Source organism: Procambarus clarkii, chromosome 18 (assembly GCF_040958095.1).
Source record: "Procambarus clarkii isolate CNS0578487 chromosome 18, FALCON_Pclarkii_2.0, whole genome shotgun sequence".
Taxonomy (NCBI): domain Eukaryota; kingdom Metazoa; phylum Arthropoda; class Malacostraca; order Decapoda; family Cambaridae; genus Procambarus; species Procambarus clarkii.
In genome coordinates, this window is record NC_091167.1 from 30,570,040 (window position 1) to 30,596,376 (window position 26,337).

Genomic DNA, 26,337 nt, shown 5'->3' on the forward strand with positions numbered 1-26,337 from the left:
TATTGAAAGAGGATATAGCGAGCAATTACATATTCCTAAACTTGTTAGAAAAGATAAAAACAATTTGTAAACTTTGAACTTATATATCAAGCCAATCCTTGATTGTAATGTATATACATTCGAAAATTCTTGATCCCTGAGGAACTCGAAATCTGTAAGCCAAGGTTTTCATCACCACCCCAAAGCAGTCCAGTGCTGTCACCACCTAACTAGAGATTTTCAAAAGTATTAGGAAAACGTTGGACCCAACGCCCAATAATGCTGTTTGGGTATTGGGTGCCTGTAGGAAAAGAAGCGTGAGGCTGGGAGAGTAGTAAATGAGTGGAATAGGAAGAGTGAGAAAATGAGTGTCGGAGATGAGGAGCGAATTTCTCACTATAATGGAAATTTTGTCTGTTCCTACTTCGGGCCAGATTACCAAATTTGTGCCACGTATATTCTCTTGTTTAGGGGGCCTCGTAGCCTGGTGGATAGCGCGCAGGACTCTTAATTCTGTGGCGCGGGTTCAATTCCCGCACGAGGCAGAAACAAATGGGCAAAGTTTCTTTCACCCTGAATGCCCCTGTTACCTAGCAGTAAATAGGTACCTGGGTGTTAGTCAGCTGTCACGGCCTGCTTCCTGGGGGTGGAGGCCTGGTCGAGGACCGGGCCGCGGGGACACTAAAAAAAAAAACCCCGAAATCAACTCAAGATAACCTCAAGATTGTCTCTAGATTTCATAAAATTTGTAGAATTTTTGAGTTATAGGCAAAAAAGTAGCTAAGGTATCACATTAATTACTTATGCTCTCCATATGAAAGACTTGGGAGAGGCTTAATTACCAACGTGATCCCACCCACTTGCAAGCCTAATTAGGTGTTACTATTGTGTTGTCTATAAGGCACAAAGGTTTCTGTCTGTGGCTCCTCGTTTGTTCGCTTATTGTTTTCATTTAATTTTCTACATTTGTATTTGTTACTTTTCAATTGTCCTATTTGTTCGCCCAAATTGTTTAACTGTTAACCTTTTCCATCAGAGATTATCAGATATTTTGTTCAACACATGTTGAAGACAAGACAAGAGACAACAAGACCGGGTGCTCAGCATCCCAACACTGTGTGCTTCTTAAAATTCCAACTGATGTGTCCCTATCCCAATCCCAATACGTGTTTTGCATATGTGTGGTAAATAGATCATACATAGCACCTTTATTGGGGAAATATACCGTACAAAAACTAGTTTTTTTTGAACGGTGAAGATCCCTGAGAATGACCAAAATAGTGTCACTGTTATTAACAATGTTTCGAGATCAACTCTTAGTATCATAGCTGCAAATATCCAGCATTGAAAATCTAAATTATAGCTTACTGCACGAGGAAATATGATGATTGCTTACGTTGTGGCTCCAGGTGACCTTGTGAGGGGGCGGCTTAGCGGTAGCTTCACACTCGAAGTAGAGGTCATCCCCTTCCTTGATGTTGGTAGGGACCAGATTCCTCCCCAATTTCACGCTCACCAGCGGGGCGTCTGCGGCACAAGAACACAGCTCTCTAAGAATATATATATATATATATATATATATATATATATATATATATATATATATATATATATATATATATATATATATATATATATATATATATATATATATATATATATTTATAACTATTACTTTAAAAAATTATTAAAGTAAATAATAGGGGGATGTACGAGAAGAGAATATTAAAGTTGTCAGTGTGAATCCACACAAGGTCTTCTCTGAATACTGTTTATTTTCTTCTTCGAGGTTAAGGGTCTTTACAATTGTAGCTCGCCAAAAGACTCCAATGGCTCCTTATTTTATTGTAAAAACAAATTTAGTCTAGTAATTGAAGGGATGCTGAGAATCGGAATATTGCTAGTTTGTATACCTGGCATGAAATATAAAGCTGTATTGTACTAATCTTCAGTGAAAAGAATCTGCATTTATTTTTTCAGTAATAGTTTACAGTAATATATTTTTCCTTCTGATGTATGTCTTTAACCCGGCTGGATTTTCGAAAACACGCGGGTTTACAAAAACAATGTATAAGTGACTTGCTTTGATCTCTCATCGTTCCCATTTCATACCTAAGTAACTGTTGAGAATTATAATAATTGCCAATTATAATGATAATGTGTGTTAGCGCAGGCACACACACTCACACACACACACACACACACACACACACACACACACACACACACACACACACACACACACACACACACACACACACACACACAAACACACACACAAACACACACACACACACACACACACACACACACACACACACACACACACACACACACACACACACACACACACACACACACACACAAGGGTCTGGTGGCTCAGTGGACAGCAGGCTTGGCACGTAAGCCTGTGAACCGGGGTTCGATTCCCGGCACCGGCGCGAGAAATAATATGCAGAGTACCTTTTACTCTGATGCCCCTGTTACCTAGCAATAAATAGGTACCTGGCAGTTAGACAGCTGTCACGGGCTGCTTCCTGGAAAATATAGTGAGAGTTATGAAAGCATGCGGGCTGTCCGCCTTGCAGTTGAACCAGACAACGTATCACCGTGGATACTAAAAGAGACAGCGCAGGCCCTCGCCGTGCCTCTAGCAAGAAGCTCTAATAATGAGTCACTTACTGATGAAAAATCTTCCAGATGCTGCAAGAAGGCAAATGTGGCACCACTTTTCAAGAAATAAAATGAGGAGATGCACTTAAATATAGACCAATATCACTGAGAAGCAATTCTTGTAAAGTACTAGGAAGAATAAAGAAGTTGAGGTGTAGTGCCATGTCTTAAGAAGCACAGCAACAATCTAGAAACGGTGAAAAGACATTCTATTAAATAGCTTCAGGAACGTAAGACATTCCGCTATTTTAAATGGCTAGAAGCGTTAAACTTCGCAATTCCAGAAACAAATATGGAAAAAGGGTCGATATGATCACTACATACAAAATAGAAACATAAAACGACCAAACAGACAAGGAGGAATTTTTTAAACCTACAACTTTAAGATTAGAAAGTTGGAGACTCAAGTCAAGGAAACAAAGGAGCCAAAAAAATATATATATGAGGAAGTCTTCTTTTGCGAACACAAGTTTTTACTTTCGGAATAAGTTTAGTGAGAAAGCGGTGAATGCTTTAGCCGTTAATAGTTTCAAAGCATCATATGTCAAAAATGACTGTTAAGACGGGAGAACACTAACGTTCCTCTTATCCTGTAACCATACGCAGGTGAAAACCTGAAACTACACTTAGGTGATAACACTAAGGCAAATATATAAATACACAAACATGAATTTTGACTGTCGTCTGTGAATTTATTGAGGAAACAACCGCGAATAAAACCGTCAGGAAATAGAACGAAGCGCAGAGTACAATTTTTTTCTAAAATTCGAGAATGCTTCAATATTTCACAGAATTAATTTATCAGGTGTTGTGAGGAGTGGAAAGTAGATTAGAAAGTTGAGTGCCACACTGGGAGTATTAGCAGCGGTCCAAGAGCTCCCAGGTGAATGGGGAGGCTCCAGTAAACGAGGCAAGTGGGAGGTGCACTTGATGGAGAGTAGTAAATGGATGCGACCTGGTGAATACCTAGGCAAGTTTTCCCCTGCACCCGACACACACCCTCCAGCCGCCTACACTCAGGTAGTAAACCAAGGCTGCCGTTTCTTGGTTTAATCTTGATTGCTTTATTTTCATAGCCACAAATCACATTTGCTGGCGCAAAAAAATAAAAAAAATGATCAGCATTATACTCAAAATTCGTTAAAGATTTTAAATAAAAAACATATGCGTTCATAATTCTATTGTTTTACTAATACAACGATAGAAATATGAACGCATAACGGGCTCACCATAGCCCAAGCTGCTTGGAACTTTTTGTTCCAAGTAGCGAATCTTAAACAACAACAACATGAACGCACATATGGGATTCGAACTCAATGCGGGACTCGAACTCAAGATTAATATGTAATAACCCCATTGTGCCACTAGGATTTAAAATGTATCCAAGAGCCCCTGTAAGTCATCTGATCCCTAAAAGATGCTCTTTGCTTAGAATGAGGTTCGACTTTTGGCAAACCAATCTCTGGAGTGATATTATTTACACCACAATGGATAATTGACCCACCAGCAAGTACATATTAGCTCTGAACATTGATCTAGACTAAGTCAGTAAGTATAGTAAGCTGTTAGTAAGTATAAATTATCGAGTAGTTAGGTACCCTCTTCCGTTCTATATATATATCTGTGACGCGTTATATTGTCGATATTAGTCATGAACGTTGGAGTGGATTATAAACAGAGAGAATTTGGTTCCATCTGGGTCTCATGGGAGCAAATAATACGAATTTGAATCTTAAATATAAGCATTGCGTTCAGGTAGCGTGTTTGATTCGTGCGTTTTGCCTCGGGGTTCGAGTCTCACATTACCGAAAAAAAATATATTTTTAGCTCCAAGACATTGTGAATTATTTATAAATCGTTGAAAGAACTTATTGACAATGCGGGATGGTCTTTCATGGCCAATGAATAACATTTTTTTTTAATTCTTTTGATTCATAATTCCGCAGAATCTCTCTCTCTCTCTCTCTCTCTCTCTCTCTCTCTCTCTCTCTCTCTCTCTCTCTCTCTCTCTCTCTCTCTCTCTCTCTCTCTCTCTCTCCTTCTCTCTCTCTCTCTCTCTCTCTCTCTCTCTCTCTCTCTCTCTCTCTCTCTCTCTCTCTCTCATTCTCTCTCTCTCTCCTTCTCTCTCTCTCTCTCTCTCTCTCTCTCTCTCTCTCTCTCTCTCTCTCTCTCTCTCTCTCTCTCTCTCTCTCTCTCTCTCTCTCTCTCTCTCTCTCTCTCTCATTCTCTCTCTCTCTCCTTCTCTCTCTCTCTCTCTCTCTCTCTCTCTCTCTCTCTCTCTCTCTCTCTCTCTCTCTCTCTCTCTCTCTCTCTCTCTCTCTATCTCTCTCTCTCTCTCTCTCTCTCTCTCTCTCTCTCTCTCTCTCTCTCTCTCTCTCTCTCTCCGTCAGCACCTACACCAAGGAACATGCCTGCATGCGCTAATTAAATATCCAGTTTGTTTATTCAGCTGGCAGCACGCACAACGAGGGAGACGCTAACAAGAGAGTCATCACTAAACTCCACAAGGTAGTTACACATGCTGTAAATACAAGCGTAAACGATACAGAGCGAGTGGCGATGCAGGAGTGCATGCGATTCTTAGTAGCGAGATGTCAGTACGCACCGAAGTACGCACCAGCACGCGCGGAAATAAGCTAATTTACGCCGGAAATACGCTAATTTATGGCGTAAAATGCTGTCACCAGCACATTCAATTTCCATCATCCGCACATACAAGTCGATTTCCATTTTTTTCCTCCTCATAACCATTCTCACTTTACTTGCTTTCTCTTACAGATCTACATCTGCACAGTTATGCATTTCCTCCACTCAAACTTAAATATTTTATCAACACACGCACACACACCATCCTCACACACACACACAAACATACATTCCATTCACTCACGCACCTCCCATCCACACGCACACCCAGCCCACACTCTAGTACTAACCTAACAGCTACAACTAACAAGGAAGCGAGGCACACAGGTCCAGATCTGTCCCACAGTAGTCTCTAATAGGTGAGCACTGGTTGGTAAGCTCCCATTGTCGTGCCAGGTGCAAGAACGCAATTAATGTAATTTATTTGCACGTAGATCCTGTGTGATAAGGCGTTAATTACCGACACTCCACAACACACCATTACGGGTCCCCAGGCGAAGTGAACGCTTGGGGGCCCCTAATAGGACAGTCACCACCATGGACACCATTATATTTTTGCATGACGGTGAATCCTGAGTGTGTATAATTCATTAATATACGACAACATACGCGTTTAATGTGGTATGAACGCGAACGCGAAGCTGCTTTTTTATTAATTTACGTTTTATATATATGTAAAATAAACATTCCTGTTACTTACAAAAGCTTCTGTGAATGGACACGAACGGAGACGAGCTTTATAATCTCATAATGATGTCTTTCTCTCCGAAGCTGAAAAAATATAGTGTGTGATATTTAAACATTCTTCCGTGTGTGTTTCTCGTTTAAAATATTCGCAGGTGATAAGTCTCGTTTATCATTGCGGTGGTCTTAATGACGAGCGCATATCTGGCCCTTTCATCATTTAAATTTAGTGCTGGAGGCATTCTATGTTTATTATCGTGTCTGTTATATCAGCTTCCTGGACCTTTTTCACACCAGAAGCCATTACAGGAAATTTACTTTTAAAATGCTGAGTAAAATTTTTCTTTTAAGAAAGGCGTTCGAAAACGAAATCATTTCACTTGCTTACGACTATTAGCAAAAATTTCAGATATGACATGAACGCTGTAATCTGTCTGGTGGAGATCGAGAATGTAGTTTACAATGCAGCGACTATAAAATATAATTGATAGTACTGCGGTTAGAAAAAATAGTTGATAACGTATTTGGAAAATTTATCGACAATATCTAAGATGATATATGAATTTTACAATATTTTGAGTGCAAAATTTAAATGTGTTTGACCGGAGAAGTAAAAATAAACAATCAATAAGCGAAGAACACCCATCAGTGAAGTGAACAGCAGTGATATGAGAAAGGTGTTTAAAGTTACGCGATAATGCACGGTTATCGTTGAAAGGAAACGATAGCGACGTCATATGAAGCGTTATCTAAAATTGCGTTTGCTTGAACACGGCATTGTTCGATATTTTACGATAATTGGCAATAATGCTACGATAATGTGCAATATTCCTTGATAATTTGCATTATATTACTCAACAGTGGACACATTAAACCTTCGTAATTGCGAGGCAGGTAATTAACCAGGTGCATACATAATTAAACTTGAATTGCGGCACATTCGTCACGCTCGCAAAACGCCCTTGTGAACCATTAGCCTAAGTGAGGTGGCTTTTGTTGACATCCCCAGTGACTTGACTCCGTTCCAATCAAGTGCTTTTGGACCTGAATTGTGACTTGCCCTGGCCCGTATGTGCTGGTGAAAATTATTTTTCCATTAACCAAGTTAAAATCTTGTGCTTTTACCCTTCAAGTGCTTCGCCTAGTCTAGTGCTTAATTCTATTGATTTGACATATATTATCTAGCTGGCGCCTATTGATGTTGTAGCTTTTTCTTGACCTAGTTAAAATGAAAATTATTTTCGCTGGTATACCGCTGTTGTTGATCTGGCTTCTCAGTATCCGTTTTTGTATTTCTTATGACATTCCTTTCAGATATTTAGAGAGACTAATACGAAGGAGACGCGTGGGACACATAAAACCTTTAACTGTCCCACAGAACACGAACATGGGATCAGCGAAGGAGAGCCATGTCAGGCAAACATGTTATTTTGTCCCATGCAACACTGACAGGAAGCGTTAGACACTCTCCCTCGCATAAACCATTTCGTAATTACGCAAGAAAAATGCCGGAATAACTGGAAAATTACTTGCATGGAAAAATGTGTGTGTATTACTTGAATAGGAAGCAGACTTCCTCAGTAAAGAAAGGGAAGCCAAGCGAATGGTCATTAACAAGGTGACTCGAGAGACAGTTTAAGAACATATCTTATTTTCTATAAACATTACTGACCTGGCCGAGGGAGGGGAGGGAATTATTAGGGGAAAAGCGCCAAGCCATTACGACTATATAGCACTGGGAAGGGGTCAGGATAAGGATTTGTGATGGAACGGTCGGAAAGGAATGGTGCCCAACCACTTGGACGGTCGGGGGATTGAACTACAACCTGCATGAAGCGAGACAGCCGTTGTACCGTCTACCCCAAGTGGTTGGACAGAGAAAAGTCCTTTACATATCCAAGTTTGCAGATGATATGAAGTTACTGAGAAGAGATAAAGAAAGAAGAAGACAGTATGGGAATATAAAACGGCTAAGATAAATTTTAGTGATTGTCTACTAAGTGACTGATTGGTAGCAACCCTGAATTGTGCAACTTTATGACAATTCAATAAGATACAAGGGAACTCTAGAAGCAACATGAAAACAAGGGGATGTTACTTTCCGTACAAAAACAGGAGCCTGCCGCCACTCTAAGCAGCAGTCTGTTGGACCAATAACAACTCAATACTGAGCCTAGGCGGGCTAAGCGTTGCGTTCAGGTAGCGTGTTTGGTAGCCCCTGTATGACATCTGATCCCCAAAAGATGCTCTTTGCTTAGAATGAGGTTCGACTTTTGGCAAACCACACAGAATGAGAGAACAGCACACAAAACCCACTCCATGTACCATCCAGATACATCCAAGTTTAAAAAACTGTAAAAAGATCTCTTTAAGAACTAAGAACAATAAAACTGCATTGAAAGTTTAAAAAACTTGCCATTATCCCAGTTGATGAAAGGAAGGACATTAAAATCGACAGATTTAACAAATAAGATGTATTCACACGGTTAGAAATGTAGGAACGATGGGCGGTCAGTGGAAACTGGAGAGGATTTATAAGACACAGATACATCTGTTAGAATATTTTCTGCCAGGGTTGAAACAGATGTGACAGACTACAGGATGAGGGGCACACTAACTCTATTAGAAATTTCAGAGACGTATAATAATAATAATAATAATATAATAATTCAATTTGCATCAAGTACATTTGAAATATAATACAAAGGAGCATTCTTAGGTATTAAACATTAATGTTATATCAAACCACAAATTCCCAGTGCGTAATTACGTTAATTAGCAGAATGCTGGAAACTTGAGATTTCCAGGCTTAAACGCGATCCTAAAATCAAATCTAATTAAGAACACGAGGGGCGCGCGCACACACACACACACACACACACAGACACACACACACACACAGACACACACACACACAGACACACACACACACACACACACACACACACACACACACACACACACACACACACACACACACACACACACTGAACTAGAAAATAAATACAATTTCTCATATCAAAACGTCTCCAAATCAATTACTTCAAATACTTTCTATCGATGATTGTTCAATAAATCACTGAAGTACATGTTTAACAGATCTCTGACCATATCTAAAAAAGATTTTTAATGGAAACGAACTTGGCCCAGTGATAAAAAGGAAGATAATGACAGTCTGCTTGCAATATATCCGGATAATCAGAGCCTCTCAGGTTCTAGATAATATACTTACAGTTGACAGTGAGGACGGTGGAGTGGCGATGGTCGGCTGGCGGGTGTAGGTGAGGAGATTCACCTACGATGACTGGGTTATGGGCAGAACAATCCAGCTGGGTGCCATCGTGTCTCGCCTGGGGAGTGAAACTCACCATTGACACGCTCCTGTTGCCGTCGTCTGAAACCTGAGGGAGAGAGAGAGAGGGTACAGCACTCAGAATATTCTTCGTGCTCAAAGTTGCAACATCTACTCTCGCTCCCCTGGGTGTTGGTAGACTCGAGCAGCTCTTGTATAAAGTATTAATTTGTACCGTTCTTTTACTTCACGTAAAAACTCACCTGTGTTTATATTTCTTTTATATTTTATGTTGTGTTATCGCCAAGTGGATAAGGGGCTTTGTTTTGTTTGTTATTAAAGTAATTTTTGTTATATTAAATGTTTTAGGAGTTTATTCTCTTTGTATTACCCGCAGCTTTCATAGTTTAGAGGTCACAGGCAGTCTTATTTACTTTATTTTATTTTTTTATTTAATGTGATTGGTACAACACCAGCCACAATAGCCACGGCTCTATTTTCAAATTAACGTCACAGTTGTTTCTCAAATAAGTTTAATGCTGCACCTTTGTGCTGCTGACTCACGCCTCCGTTACTGTGTGATACATGATGTAATACATGATATACACCTCCCCCCTTTGTATCACTTCTGGTCTCAAGTGTAGTTTAGATTCTCGTTGGGGAAGCACAAGTTCTTGAGGGATAAACTTAACCTAATCTTCCCGGCTTGATGTTTCTTTGGATAATTACTTCACCTGATGTTTCAGGTGAAACAATAACTTGGAAACAGGGGTAGTAGTTTCTACTAACTTGGAAACTTGGAAACAGGTAGTAGCAGTAGTAGTGGGAAAAATAACTTGGAAAGAGGGTAGTAGTAGTGCATCTGAAAGCTGCATATTGCCACTTGCTTGCCCTGATCTCACCTCGGGAGATATTACTCAGCATATGATATTTTCACGTTTTTGTATAAATGTTTTCTATTTCACGTATATTTGAATTGAAAGATGATCTTCTGTGTTGCAGGAATACGTACCTTTTTTAATAAATAAATCTATATCTAAAGAAGTTATTTTTTGTCTGTCCTTGAATAGAAGGTAGACGCTTGTGGGGCAGTCCGAACCTAACCTAACGAACCTTTGCAGGGTATTTTATGGAAGGTTGGCCACAGTTCAATTAGGTCTGGATCATTTACATTGCTTCGTATTTAAGCAGTATCGCCTCCAATTATGACCCCTATGATGGTTTCAATTTTGTTTTGTCCAGATATATTTTTAGCAGTTCTGTTGCAGGTATTGCCATGCAAAACGCCAGGTATCACATCCTGAGATTTATATAAATTAAAGCACTGTAAATATCATACGATTTCGCAGAGACCTTATGGCATCCTAATGAACCGATACAGTAAAACAGAAACACTTAAATCTCCGTAGAAACTCAGCCAAAGATGCATAAAACCTTCTGAAGAACCTCAGAATCCAGAGAGATCATTATAAACCAACTGTGACCCTTCTCAAAGTAGTCGTAGACATCCATAGAAAACAGCTCAGACCCACAACAGAGCCGTAGTAACCTACAGTGTCGTAGAGTATGGTACACACGGGGGAAGGAATGATGCAGCGTGGAACTGACCCAAGGCTTGGCGGATGGTAGGAGAGTACCAGCCAGGGACCAGGTGATGGTTGGCGGGGGACTTGAGCCCCAGGCAGTGCACTTAACCTCAGCTTGCACTCCAGCGGAGAGCACGTCCACCTTGTCCATCTCCACGCTCAACACATCCACTGCCACCAAAGAGAAGAGAACACATTTTTGGATATATATATATATATATATATATATATATATATATATATATATATATATATATATATATATATATATATATATATATATATATATATATATATATCAAAAGGTTTATTCGTAAAAACGCATACGGAATTTGTTATTTATATACTGTCTAAATATAACAAAATATCGTATGAGTTGATGGGAATCAACCTTCTGATTTTGAGTTGATCCTGTTAAATAATAATAATGTCAAAATAAATCAGACAGATATAGACATATCTGTTTTATTTATAATGACTTCGTTAGTTCAGTGGCTGTAAGAAAGGCAAATCGAAGCTGATTCTTTAGTAATGTTAACGTCCCGTTCTTGTCAGCTAGACACCAAATATCAGAGTGAAAATAGTCAGAATTTTATGATCATACCTTTGAGAGAAATCCGCTAGAAAATTAAGTACCTTTAAATAATGAATACAATTAAAATAATATTAGTTTGCCAACATTGACTACAATGTACTGAGAAGCACCATTTCTGAAATAAATTCTAATGTTGTAATACGTCCACAGCTAAAATGGTGAATAAAATCTTTGAAATTCATGATTTCTTGTGCATTCAATATTTGCTGCAATAATAATGAGGTAGTATTTTACGTTCATTTCCCACGCAATAATCTAGTCTTTTATTTTAATAATTGCAGCTTCCTTTCTTAGTAACATAGTGAGCTGTGATCTATTCTTTAAGTAAAACAGGAACTTAGTTTAATTGTTTTGTTTAAATAATAACAAATCTGGGAAAGAAGGAAGAAGACTATCAGCAGTGTAGCGAAGCCATTACGACTATATAACACTGGGAAGGGATAAGGATAACGATTTGGTATGGGACGGGGGGGAAAGGAATGGTGCCCAATCACTTGTTCGGTCGGGGATTGAAAGCCGAGCTGCATGAAGCGAGACTCGCTCTACTGTCCATCCCAAGTGATTGGGCACATTTCTTGTCCTAATCAGGGAGCGTGTAAAAATGTGAAAGGGTAATTACATTTTTTTATGTATGTAAATTGCATTTAATACTTATATTTTCCCAAAATTTTCAGAAATAGGAATGCTTATTAATCAGCAAAATTAATTCCATAATAAAAAAGTCATCGTCTTAAAATTTTGCGTAAGTCTGACAGCATTCTCTTCACTCGTGATAATTGAAATTCAGGATTGCATTTGTCCATGTGAATTAAATGCAAATTAATTAAATAAACGCCAAAAGCGTTTCTAACATGTTTAATAAACATTTATGACTTGCATTAATTTACAGCAGCTAAAATATACGACGAGAGTTGAGCAGAAATGTAAATTTTTCATTTATGAGTTAATCCATGTACCAAGTATGTCTGACCTAAGCAAAAATATCATGACATTCATTTAATTTGTTTGTTGTAACAAATATATATATATATATATATATATATATATATATATATATATATATATATATATATATATATATATATATATATATATATATATATGCGGAAAATCCACAGAGAAATATGAAATGAGGTGAACGTTTCGGCTTTGTTAAAGCCTTTGTCAACACCAGACTGACTAAGGAGAAGGGAGAAGGGGGAGGATATATAGGCCGACACCTGACCAACCCATCCCTAGGGTTGGTCAGGTGTAATTAACCAAAAACAGGTATAGCTTAGCTTAGAATGGTCAAAGAGGATTAAGCGGTCAGAGAATAAGGACGAAAGATTAAAGAAAAGCCTCATGAACACACAATATATGAATATACAATTATAATGAGACATTGTAAGCCTCTCTATCAGAGTTGTTTCTTAAACTGTTGTGCAATATTATAACTTAAAAATGGATCAAGTTTGTACATTCCAGTACTAACATTAAGAAGATTTGGACACTGACTGATTAGAGCAGACTCAATCAAATTCCGTTCCACGAAATCCCCACAATTGGTAATGCTTTTTGCCCCATTCCAGTTAATATTGTGATCGCATAAACTCGTATGTAGATACAATGCATTAGACAATGCAGTTCTAATACTATAAGCATGTTGTGACAACCGCAATTGTAATGACTTTCCTGTTTGTCCAAGGTACACAGAATCACATTCATTGCAGGGAATCGAATACACACAACCTGCTGTATCAGGGGAGTTTTTTATTAAATTGGATTTGATCGTACTATTAGTAAACACCAAATTTATATTAAGTTTCTTAAAAATCAGAGACAATTTTTCAAGTCCACTCACATAAGGTACCACCAATGAGTTAATAATTTTTGGTTTCGCCTTAGGGACGTGATTATAAAACGTACGCTTGGCTTGTACAAACGAGAAATCCAAAAACCTCTTAGGATATTGTAAACTCTTCCCAATTTCATATATTTTAGCAATCTCTTCATCAAAAAAACTCAGGGCTGCAAACCCTCAAAGCTCGTAGAAACATTCCTGAAAATACTGCCTGTTTAACTTTACTATGATGATTCGAATAAAAATGAACATACGACCCCACGTTGGTAGGTTTCCTATACACATTAAATTTGAACTTTCTAGTGACTCTATGAATCATAATGTCCAAAAACGGAAGAGTACCATTCTCCTCAGTCTCACAAGTGAATTTTATTGAAGGATGGTCCTCTTTGACCATTCTAAGCTAAGCTATACCTGTTTTTGGTTAATTACACCTGACCAACCCTAGGGATGGGTTGGTCAGGTGTTGGCCTATATATCCTCCCCCCTTCTCCCTTCTCCTTAGTCAGTCTGGTGTTGACAAAGGCTTTAACAAAGCCGAAACGTTCACCTCATTTCATATTTCTCTGTTGATTTTCCGCATAAAATGATCAGTGTTTTGTGATCGTCAATTGCATATATATATATATATATATATATATATATATATATATATATATATATATATATATATATATATATATATATATATATATATATATATATTGGTAGCAGTCTTTCTTGTAAACATATGTTGTTAAATATGACCGAAAAGGTAAGATCAATAATTCTAACACGAATTTTCTCAATATTTCTTATGTTTTTCGTCACTGTCGATGGTAATATCAATTAAAAAACTTAAAGCTAATAAACTAATAATAAATGAAACCGCACACATGACTTTAATGTTTAAATCTTAATTAATAGTCAATTTTTAAAATCATGGCTTTAACTTACAAAATTTGACTGAGAAATTTATAAAACGTAAGAAAGGGTAGATTAATAGGTGATAGTTTAGGTTAAGTTTATCTAGTATTATTCATTATAAACTAAATTATATAAACTAATTAATTTAGTTGCATATTATCTTAAATAGTCGGTTTTATTCACAATACAAATTAAGATTTGATTAGAAAAGGCTACAACTTTTGTGCTACTCATACTAGTACAGACAAGTACATATACATCCAAATTTGTGTACGTGTGTTTGAAAACGAGGAGTGGCAAACACCCACATTCTCTTGTACACACACACACACACACACACACACACACACACACACACACACACACACACACACACACATACACACACACACACACACACACACACACACACACACACACACACACACACACACACACACACACACACACACACACACACACAAGCGTATAAAACCACAACAGTGGAACTCACAAGCCATCTGAATGTGGACAGTGGCGGCGATAGGTCGTGTAAGGTTGGAGTTCGCGGCCACGCAGGTAAAACGCCTGCGGTGATGGGCCCTTGTCAGGTGCCCCAAGGTCATAGCATTCTCAACGGCTTCGTTCATCGCATCTGTCGCGTAGGTGTCGTCAACCAGCACGTCTTCCTCGAACCATACCACTCGAGGGGGAGGCCACGCTGTCGTGCAAAATGAAAATATAAAAAAATGAATTATCATTGCGAAGATGGCCTTGAAGTAACACAAATTTAGACGATGCAGAGAGCGCTTCTCGGAATTGGTTCAAATGTTACCATGGCCTGGAACATATCTGGGAGATTGATATATGATTCGAATGTTGTTGAAAATTTGGTAAGATTGTGGTAATTGAGGTATTAGGAAAGAAGTCGGAGAAGTAATAGTTTAGTTTAAGACGGAGAGGTAATAGCGAAGGAGGATATTGAAATGAATGTATATATATATATATATATATATATATATATATATATATATATATATATATATATATATATATATATATATATATATATATAAATAAATTGCGAAATTATTAGCTAAATCATTGTCAACCCTCATAGGGCCTTCGTCAGTAGCAGGATGACTACCAAGTGATTGATTGATAACGATTAAGCCATCCACAAGGTGGCACGGACATGAATAACCCGTAATACAAAAAGCAGTAATGAAAGTTATATAGCCCGTGAGTACCGGAAGCCGGGGTAGGAGTAGGTCAGCGTCTTGATCAAAGAAAACACATGGACGACCTAAGAAAACCCACGCGTTGCTGGCAGGAAAGAAGGAGGAATAAGCGCAAGGGACTGAAATAAAAATATACCAAAAGATAAGAAGAAGAATTGCGCCAAAAAAACAATATATATTCATCGTAGTTGGTAAGTAATATTATTAAAGCTAGTTGCAAACGTCTGGGTTCCAACTTTGGACTAACAAACAGAAAGAGAACATACAAGTAAATAAACTATATATATATATATATATATATATATATATATATATATATATATATATATATATATATATATATATATATATATATATATATATATATATATACATATACATATAATGATTCGTCTAACCATTGCAATCAATCATGTCGGCAAATCAACCTACACATATTTTCAGATGATTGGATATCAATGGAATAACCAACGAGTGACCGATGAGGAGGAGTAGGAGGAGGAAGGACCAGAGATATCATCTTACTGGTGGGTGAGTGACAGAGGCAATCACAGTTGCATTATACAAGGGAACTCTCCGGAAGGCTCATATATCATTGAGGGATCATACCAGAGACCTCACGTGCTTGGATAAACAATGGAGAAATTTGGACCGTGATGTAGTCAGTGGAAGGCATCACGCAAAGTTACGTACAAGGAATCTATCCTAGAATAGGAAAACTGTCTACAAAAATAATTGGGCTTCAGAAAAGCCTGTGCAAAGATTTCTTAGAATGATATCAAAATGTCTTGAAATGAGTATAGAGTTCAGGTAAACGATTTCCACTTTGTGTTGAATGCACGAGATTACACGATCGGTAAAAGGTTCTAAAGAAATTCATGGAAGCAAGTTACGGAATCACAGAAAATGAAATGGGTGGAATTATTCATTAATGGAACTAATTGGCAATCTTTACCCCAAATGAGTATACTGACCAAGAGGAGTGGCTTCTGCTCAGGAGAGATTCTCGTGAATTAAGGATATACATTGACTGCAAGTACTGTGCCATGTATTAACCTGATTTATTATTGTGTCAACAATAATAAATACTTACTTGCAAGAAAATGCTTATCCTTATATACATAATTTCAGAAAGCAAATATGTGTCCTTATTAAGGTGATAGTCACATTACACTAGAATTTGGAGTTTTGAAGAGCGTCTGACAATAATAAAATAAAGATTTAAATCTTTATTTTATTATTGTCAGACGCTATTGTATTGCGCTTATTTGATTCTTGGCTGTAATATAATTTATAATATAGTTTGATGAGAGAGCAAGTAAGTGAGTGAGAGAGAGTGAAATTAGGTAAAGGAAATATCAGGATAAAGCGTTAACCCATTACGGCTATATAGCACTTGGAAGGGATCAGGATAATAATTTGGGATGGGACGGGGGAAGGAATGGTGCCCAACCACTTGGACGGTCGGGGATTGAACGTCGACCTGCACGAAGCGAGACCCTCGCGCCACCGTTCAGCCCAAGTAGTTGGTCAGAGAGATGGTAAGAGAAAGAGGAAAAAGTGAGAGAAGGAAGAAATAGGGAGAGAAAGGGTGTTTGAAGAGAAGTAAGGAGACAGGGTGCGGGATGGACATAGGCTGCTTGATCTTGGTGCTATCGGTCCTATTAAGAAGGGGATGGAGGCTAATATTGACCCCCTCATCGATGAAAGGTGGCAGACGGAGTCCCTAGAAATCTTTACTTCCAAACGATGAACGTAAAATCAGTATTACAGAGACCGAGAGATAGAGATAGAAGGAAGAGGGCGAGAGAAAGAATGGAGAATTTGTGGAAGTTGAAGAAGAATGGGGGGAAGGAGAAACATGTTGAGGGTGAAGAGGGGGTGAGAGTTTAGGAGAGAAGAAGAGGGGGATGAGAGGAGACGGGTGTGACGGGGTATAGTGGGATGATCTTGGTACAGAAAATTGTAGAAGGAGAAGAGAGCGCGAAGATGGGACGTGAGTAGGGAGTGAGAAATGGAGACGACAGAAGGAAAGAGAGTACCGGGCAGGCCCGGGAACCCGTCCCAGGATGCCTGTGCTATTTGCCAGAATGTCTGCTTGTCTTATTCACTGTTTATCTGTCTGTCCAACGTTCAATACAGGTGCTTGGAACTTGCCTTTTCCAGCTTTACCTTGGAAATAAGGTATGGACTACGGGACAGACATTGGCTGGTTGGGGTATGCCTAAGTTAAATACTTTAAGAAATATTAGAAATTATAGAGATTTTTGAGGGATAGAATGAAGGGGTAAGGGAGTGACAGCATATTTCGGGTACTGAAAGTAACCCCACCAAGTGTATATGATAGGTAATGTGTGTCCAGACTGGGGCCATATGCTTGGGGCTAGCATCATCAAACTTTGAAGTGTGACTGGTCATTACCTGGGGAAGGGCATAGGCTGGTCGGGGTCGAGTTCCATGGACTCCCACCGTTTGCATGATATAGCAAATTTCTCTTATTTCAATTTCGTTAAATAAAAAAGCCTTCCTCATTAAGATTAATCTAATGTTATGTGTTAGATTCTGTTATGAAGTACATTGATGAAGACAGTGAGCAGTGAGAGTGGTTACAAGGATCTAAGAGGAAAGTGGTGATGTGTAGAAAAGATGGTCATAGTTCCGAATCCCAGACCATTCACTCTGTTAAGCTGGTGAATGATAACCCGAAAGTGTCTGGCCTGCAACCTTGGACAGACAGGCAGGCAGATAAACAAATATTCTATCTTAGAATGTCTCAGATAGTTAATATTTTGTATGAGTAAAGGATGTGTTTAATTGTACTGTTAATATATTATCCCAAAAATACGGGAATTTTGGTTAGCCCATTTACTAGTAAAGTGTAATATAAAAAAACGATAATATTTAATAGAATACACACGTTTAAAAATCATGAAACAGTGAAGTAATTGAAACATGGCAGTCCTTCACCGTAGAGTTATATTTTACTTACCGTCCCGCGTGAAGCAGACGAGTGTGGGCGAGTCTCCCTCACGGAAAGGTCCTACCTGGTTGTCTATGACAGAGTCCCCCAGTTCACCCATCCACCATCTTACACCAACCCTCATCGGTGGCACTGGTAAAGAAGGTACGGGCAACACGTCATTATGAAAGTACTTAATGCTACAACATGAAAAACGAATCATTAATGAACACGAGAAAATGTTTTTATAGAAAAAAATAACTGTTTCAGTTATTGGAGGCATTCAGTAATGGTACGTTCAGTGAAAGAATACTATTATTAATAAATCTTCTTTCATTAAATAGTGGAGAATGAATCATAGCGCCTAGGAACAGACGGATAATATATAGAAATGATTGGATGATTAATAAAACATAAGTCTTTTAATAGAAACCCATAATTCTATGATAGTGCATTCAAACAGGATTCATTAGCGGCCTGCCATTAGTTGTCGACTAACTATATCATTGCAACTGTCGCTCCGAGATTTTCTAACACGCCACTCTTTTAAAACACTTTATAAAATCCAGTTCTCATGCCTTACATAATTCATATGAGCCAGATGATTTGATAAACTGGCATGTAAACACATACAAATAGAAAGATAAAAATACCTTGAACTTCAAACAGCAGCAAATCATTGTTATTTAATTATGCTGCTTGTTAATTTAAAGTGAAGGGGAAAACAATGTTTATCAGTCATTGATGATAAGTAAATAATCCCGTTTTGAAACATTTATATTTTTATACACAAAATAATTGTAAAATATTACGCACACAGGTAAAGCCTAACCTCTTGGACTGGTCGGTGCAGTGTTGTTATTATTAGTTTTAAGTATTTTAGGATGTGTATTAAACTAGGTAACTAAATTTAACGACCTCCGGTTATAGTATGTTTTTGTGTCCAATTAATGTTATGTATCCAAAAACGTCAAAATTATTCTCTTAAGGGGATCAAACAGCCCGTTCTCGCGAGCGTTCCAAACGTCAAGATATTGTGGTATTAAAGTGACTTATCCTAACCTACCAGAGGAGTTATGAACCTAAAACGGGACACTATGTCACTTTATCATGACGCTACCATTTTCTAGTACGCCAGTTTTTGGCCTTAGGTGAAGTAAACGGCAAAATGCGACGTGCTATTAGGAGGTCGGGTTGGGTCAAAAGTTCTAAGGGACAGTTCCCATTCACTTGAACTGGACAGTAGCGTTAAGGTCTCGCTTCGTGCAGGTCGGCGTTCACTCCCCGACCGTTCAAGTGGTCTGGCACTATTCCTTTCCTATGTTCCATCTTAATTCATCATATTGCTTCCCAGTGCTACATGGTCGTAATAGCTTTGCGCTGTCTCCTGGCGAGAAAGCTGATGAACACTTTCAGTTCATGAGTTTCTGACTTTTTGAATATGTCTATATCAATAAAAGAGCGTGTCTGTCTGTCTGTCTCTCTCTCTCTCTCTCTCTCTCTCTCTCTCTCTCTCTCTCTCTCTCTCTCTCTCTCTCTCTCTCTCTCTCTCTCTCTCTCTCTCTCTCTCTCTCTCTCTAGAATGAGAAGATAATGTAGAGGGAGAGAAAAGGGGTGACGGAAAGAGCGAGGTAAAGAGAGAGAAAGAGAGAGAGAGAGAGAGAGAGAGAGAGAGAGAGAGAGAGAGAGAGAGAGAGAGAGAGAGAGAGAGAGAGAGAGAGAGAGAGAGAGAGAGAGAGAAAGAGAAGACAGACATAATAATAAGAAAACAGGAAACAGGAAAAAAGGAAAACAATAAAAAAACAGAGGAACAGAGACAAATCAGAAGTGCCGATCGACCCGGACACCGCCGGGAACCCCACCTCATATATGAAAGTACATAAACAATAAAACTAATTAAGCAAATAAAAAAATTAATTAGTAAGCAAATTAAAAAAATATAACAGCAGTAGTATTTTTATATTCACTTCTACTCCGTATTTCCTTACATATTTTAGGTAATAGTATGTAGATAAATTATGTTTCAGTTTACTCTACTAATTAAATTAGTCGGTTAAAAGTCTAGATGGAATCCAACTTTTGTAAAAATTGTCAGTGGTGTCAGTTTTGGACAAAACTGTAAACTCTAAATATAGATGTATTGTTAATATCGTTTAAACAAATTTAATGAAGTTAACTTGAACAACGAGAGCTTGAAAACAGGCTCTGTCGACACGTTCCTGATGCAACAGCTCTCAAATAATATTAAACTTATGATCTAGTAATCGCTTAAATATTTTATAGGCACATTTTCGACTGTTTCTCAAAAGATAGTTTAATGGGTAAGGTATTAAAATGACCGACTGACAACAGCTGACCTGACTCCCAGGTACCTGGGAGTCAGTCAGCTGTTGCGTGCTGTATCCCGGGAAGCGAATGAATGAATGTGTGTGAGAGAAATATATAGTGGATATGAGAGAGAAAATAATCGTCGAGGGTCAGTACATTAGACAAACTACTGGGAGAAAGACGAGCACACACACACACAAACACAAACTTGCACCCCTATCTACATCACTCACGTGACCCATATTTACCCTTATGTACACCACCCATGTGACCAATATTCGCCCCTATCTACGTCACGCATGTGACCCCTATGTACATTACCAACAAATCCTGTAAAAAAAAATGCATGCATTCGACCTTCATGGAGATATATATTTAACTAAATTATCACAAATGTCATTAAACACACATATTGCTAATATATATTCAGTAACTAAGCAATAACTCAAAATATCGAGTGAGTAAAGATAGTGAACAAGTACAGTAATATGTATAACACGAAGCTATGGTGTTTTCTTTATTTTGTAATAAAATCGCATTTCTTAATTAATCCATAAGCCGATAAACGATTACAGATTTAAGTGGTTTCGAATAAATTATACATTAGTTTAAACATATGCTCAGCAACATAACACTAACATGAGCTCAGCATTTTCAGGATAACATAAACTCAGCATTTTCAGGATAACATAAACTAAGCATTATCAGGATAACATAAACTCAGCATCATAATGATGACATGATTATAGCAACATGACAGTAATATGAGCAGATCAACATGCTAATGTGAGCAGAGCCATACAATAGCACAACGAGTAGAGCAGCGTAATGAGTGCGTGAGTACAGCAACATAACAAGAAGATGAGTAAAGAAACATAATGATAACATGAGTAATCCTGTATAAAAAGAAATTCAGTACAGCTACATAACGAGAACGTAAGTACTGGCTGATAATGAACACGTGTGTAAGAACACAAGGCGCCACCTACGGCGTGTACACATACCTACAACAGTGAGGTTGACTCGGGTGTTGCGTGTCGGGCTGAGCAGGAAGTCAACACGACACCGAAACACGGCCGAATCGTTGAGCTCCACATCACGAACCACCAGACCCACCGACTCGTCGTCGTCGTCGTCGTCGTCCAGGTTCCCCTCACTCGACGTTTGGCGCTCATCGACCTCCAGGTCATTACCCAGGGCATCAAAATCGTCGATTCCGAAACCCCTGGGGCTGGTGCCATCACTGAACGTCGTCCCCACGTCGTCTCCGAAGCCCATGGCGGCCACGTGGGTGCCAATTACGGCCTGGGCAGTGCCATCCGCAACGCCTACGTCATTGCCAGCCAGGTGGAGATAGGCTCTCCGGGCGGTGGAGGCAGTGCTGTCTCTCCACACCTGCGGCTGCCCACCTGCCTGTTCGCGGTAGTCGACGCTGTAGGTGACACAAGTGAAACACGTATTTAGTGTCGTGAGCCTTTACACGAGGGGAAATGAAAATGTACCATAGCTACATGGTAAAAATTAGAATAGGGGAAATGAAATGAATATTAGTAATGAAAAACGTAGAGACATGGTTACTGGGTAAGAAGGATCTAAATTTAATTTTTGCTTCTATTTCTGCCGGAAAATTCATTCCTCACTTAGGCTAATCATAATTAATTAAATGCTGGGAGTAAATCAAATTTGAATAGAATATAAATATTCACATAAACATTAATTATATGCTTCATAATACATCACACTCGAGAGTATATTACCTTCCCAGAACATAAAAAGAATCATTAAAAAGAGTTTCGTTCTGATCTCTTTCTAAATGAAGTGCAATTAAGTCGTGTCTCCAACAAGGGTCACTTAGGGACTACTATTTCCATTCAAATTAGTGCAACACTTTATGTCTTTTCTAAGCAAAATTAATATGAATTAAATCACTGCCAATGCATATTTACTGTTCATTTAGTTGATTAATACATTTTGACTAATAGCGAAAGGAAATTTTAATGAAATTTATGTCTATAATCTCTTGTGGTACACGCACCAGTGCTGTTATCAACTCAATCATCATAACACTCACCAACACACGCACCTTCCAGTCTTCAGCAACACCACGAGAACACCAATACTCACCCAGCATAATGTTCCATTGGTGTGGTTCCTAGGATCACTCTTCTCTCCGTTCAGTCTCTAAGAAGGCAACCAGCACATTCACAACCACGCACAAGCACACAACCACATCGGCAAAACCCAAAACCCTGACCACCACATTAACCAACAAAGACCCCAGCACCTGTAAGTTAATCAATAAACCCACAAGCACAACCACGAACACACACAAACACCTAAACCAACGCACCCACCGAACAGAAATATGGTCACCAACATAACAAAGGAAAATCCCAGCAAAACACATCCACCAGAACACTGCCTTGAACCCATGACTGTTTTCTTTTTAGCAAAAATCTAAACTTGTAAAGTGAGCCCCACTGTGAACTAGACTAGTGCGTGTATTGACGGAGGAATGCAATACGAGGTCAACCATAGCGAGAGAAAATGCAATGGCGATATGATCACTGAAAACAAATATCGAAAGGAAAAGAAATAGGGGCCATGAACAGGCTATTCCAAATGCCAAACGTAAAATAGGAGGAAATGGGCAAGAGAAAGTATCCTGATATGAATAGAAGAAAGGTGCGGAAACATTCATTCCCTGCAATGGAGGTTCAGTGGAAATCATCGAAAGAGGACTTCCGCAAGCAAGAAATCAAGGCTTCCTCTCTCGTAGTCACTGTCAGGAAAGTACCCACCAGCACCTTCACCAAGAAGTCAACCAGTACTGCTAAAACGTTTCCTGAAAATCAACTAAATAAAACATTCTTTACTACTCTCACCAACGGAGTCCCGGACAACCCTACAAACGAACACTCCTATAAACCCAAAATATCACTCTTCATCAATCTACTAACTGTACTGTCTGATTATTGTAGGATGCCTACAATCATCAGAGAATCTCCTCAACAAAGCCAACCTACGCTCTCTCCAGTACTTTCACCAACGGAGTCTCCAGTACTCTCACCAACGGAGTCTCCAGTACTCTCACCAACGGAGTCTCGAGTTCTCTCTCCAACGCACTCTTCACCACGAAAGAAAGAGCTCTCTGATACATAAACTAATACACCTTCAAGCTCATTCTCCAACGTGCTCCCATTAACGCAATCTCTAGCACTTCTAACAACGCACGCTCCATTACACCCTCTCGTGCAACCTTCAGTACATCTATCAACGCACTTCCCATCAAACTAACGCAGTCTTCAGTATACCCAACAACGCACTCTTCAGTATACTCTTCAACGAACATTTCAGCACGTCATCTAACGTACTCTTAACTACTCTCACCAACGCACTCTTCAGCAAACCCGTCAACGCACTATTATGTTCACCCACCAACGCACTATTTAGAACACGCATTAACCCACTATTCATTGCATCCACCAACGAAGTCATCAAAACACCCACCAACTCATTCTCCAACACAGCAACCAGCGCACACACACCAACGCACTCTTCAACACCCTTCACCAACACAACTTCCAACATACCCACAATCACGCTATCACTATATTCTTTGTTTACTTTTTTTCACTCTTCTCATTCGTTCTTTGTCTCTCTTCTGCGCTTCATTCTCCCCTCTAACCTTCCTGTCTCACATTTTTCTCTCCCACTCTCCTTTTCCTTTAAACCCCTAACAGGAGCCATTTTATATATAACAAAATCCTTTCGTCGTTATTCATCCAATTTTTATCAACAAGACGCTGCAGTCATTAACTAGCTGGACGCATTTTACCTCACTCAGATGTAGGAGGCTTTTCAGGGTAGAATCTCGCTTACCAACCACTCGAAAAGTATTTACGTTTGTTTCCTGTCTGGCTGGGTGGGTGGGTGTAGGGCGGGTGAGTGGGTGTGGAAATGGTTGACCTGGAGATGAAGGATGATGTTGATTGGTGGTGCAGTTTGGTCGGGTGGATGAGGTGGTTAGGGTTACATGCTCGTCTGGTGGGTGATGTAGAGAAGGATCTGTGTTGGTCAGGTGAGTGATGTAGTTTGAGTTTCAATTTCTTGAGGGAAATGTATGCTTTTCCATATTAGGATATTGATGAATACTACATGAGATGGGTATTGTAGCTCGGGATGTATGTTTGTCAGGTGAGCGATGTAGTTATGGGTTCGTGTTAGGTGGATGATATAGTTAAGGCTGAATGTTGGCCTGGTGGATGATGCAGATACAAGTGTATGCAGATCAGAATAGAAGAGATACTGAAGGGGTAAAGTTGGGGTTAGGTACGGAGTTAAGGGTCGTGGAAGGCTGCAGATGCGAGGGAATAGGGGCAGTTGAGATTTCAAAGTGGTACTAGTGGTTGATGAAGTAAGAGATGCAGATGTTACCACACCTCGTCAACCTCAAGAATGTAGCACTTGGGAGGTAGGTAGGCAGATATATACGTGAATGAGGTAAACAGGGAAACAGGTGGGTTAGGATAGAATGGACGCATTAAGTTGAAGCAGTAAGGGTCGTTGTGTGATGAGGTAGTTGAAGGAGCATTCGTATAGCAAAGAAATTATTAGCAGTGGGTCATGCGTTAAGAAATGCAGGTAGGTGAGGTAGTGCCCGTGATTGTAGGCAGCTGTATGTGGGTTAGTTTGGTACAAATTGTGTTGCAGAAACGTTGAGTAGATTGCCTTCCAGGAATCCTGATTAAGGTTTCTTAATGATGGTCTTATATTTGCCAGCATCCAATATGCTGACGATATGATCCTGTTTGTTTGGGCCTCTGGTTTAAGTGTTGAATTAAACTTTCTCCCAAATATTTCTCTTTTTCTGATTCCTGTAGTTATCTCTTCCTTATGGTGTAGCTACCTTTTTGTCTCTTCTCTTCCTTTACCATCTTCATTACCTTAAATTTGTTGGGAATTAACTCTAGCAACTATTTGTTTGAAAACACTTTGTGTTTGTCTAGGTCCTCTTGCAACTTCCTTCTGATTTCATCTGTTTTCACGTTCTGCAACAGCTTTGCATCATCAACAAACGACTTACACGAGCGAGTGAACTCTGACATATCAATTTAGCTTCCTTCCCCGGGTAGGTCGTTCACATAAATTAGAATCAGAAGTAGTCCCAGGAAAGAGCCTTGTGGCACTCAACTCCTTACATATCACCTGCTTGAAGTCTCTTCTTTGATTGTGACTTTCTGTTTTCTGAATTTCACGTGCTCCCTTACGGAGTTAAGTGTTTTTCCAGTTATCCAAGTCTGCTTCTTCATCTTGTACAACAGTCTTTTATGGGGAACAATGTCAAATGCTTTCGACATTCTAAAATACGGTCTACCCAGTCCTCCTTTTTTGTCTTATTTCTGTAACATTGTAATAAAAGACAATCAAGTTTGTCAGGTATAACTCTCCATTTCTAGATCTTTGCTGATCTGATGTTAATAAGCCAGTCCTCTCCAGATGCTCCACCTTTCTAAAAAAAATTTTTATCCAGCACTTTACAAGGAATACTTGTCGATGATACCGGTCTGCATTTTCTATTGTCTATTTTCTGTCTACTTTCTATTTCCCTATTTGGAATATTGGA

At 39.0% G+C, this 26,337-nt stretch overlaps 1 protein-coding gene across 2 annotated transcripts in view; it reads right to left on the bottom strand.

The window, feature by feature from the left end:
- The window catches only part of LOC123754579 (uncharacterized), a 310,065-nt gene that overhangs the window by 76,771 nt on the left and 206,957 nt on the right, over positions 1–26,337 (bottom strand). For both annotated transcript variants that reach the window (XM_069326460.1, XM_069326461.1), the window contains exons 3-8: positions 21,716–22,143; positions 18,414–18,536; positions 14,698–14,904; positions 10,883–11,031; positions 9,215–9,383; positions 1,376–1,506 (exon numbers count right to left, since the gene is read on the bottom strand). In XM_069326460.1, the coding sequence (XP_069182561.1) occupies positions 1,376–1,506; positions 9,215–9,383; positions 10,883–11,031; positions 14,698–14,904; positions 18,414–18,536; positions 21,716–22,143 (1,207 nt within the window). The remainder of the gene's footprint in view (positions 1–1,375; positions 1,507–9,214; positions 9,384–10,882; positions 11,032–14,697; positions 14,905–18,413; positions 18,537–21,715; positions 22,144–26,337) is intronic.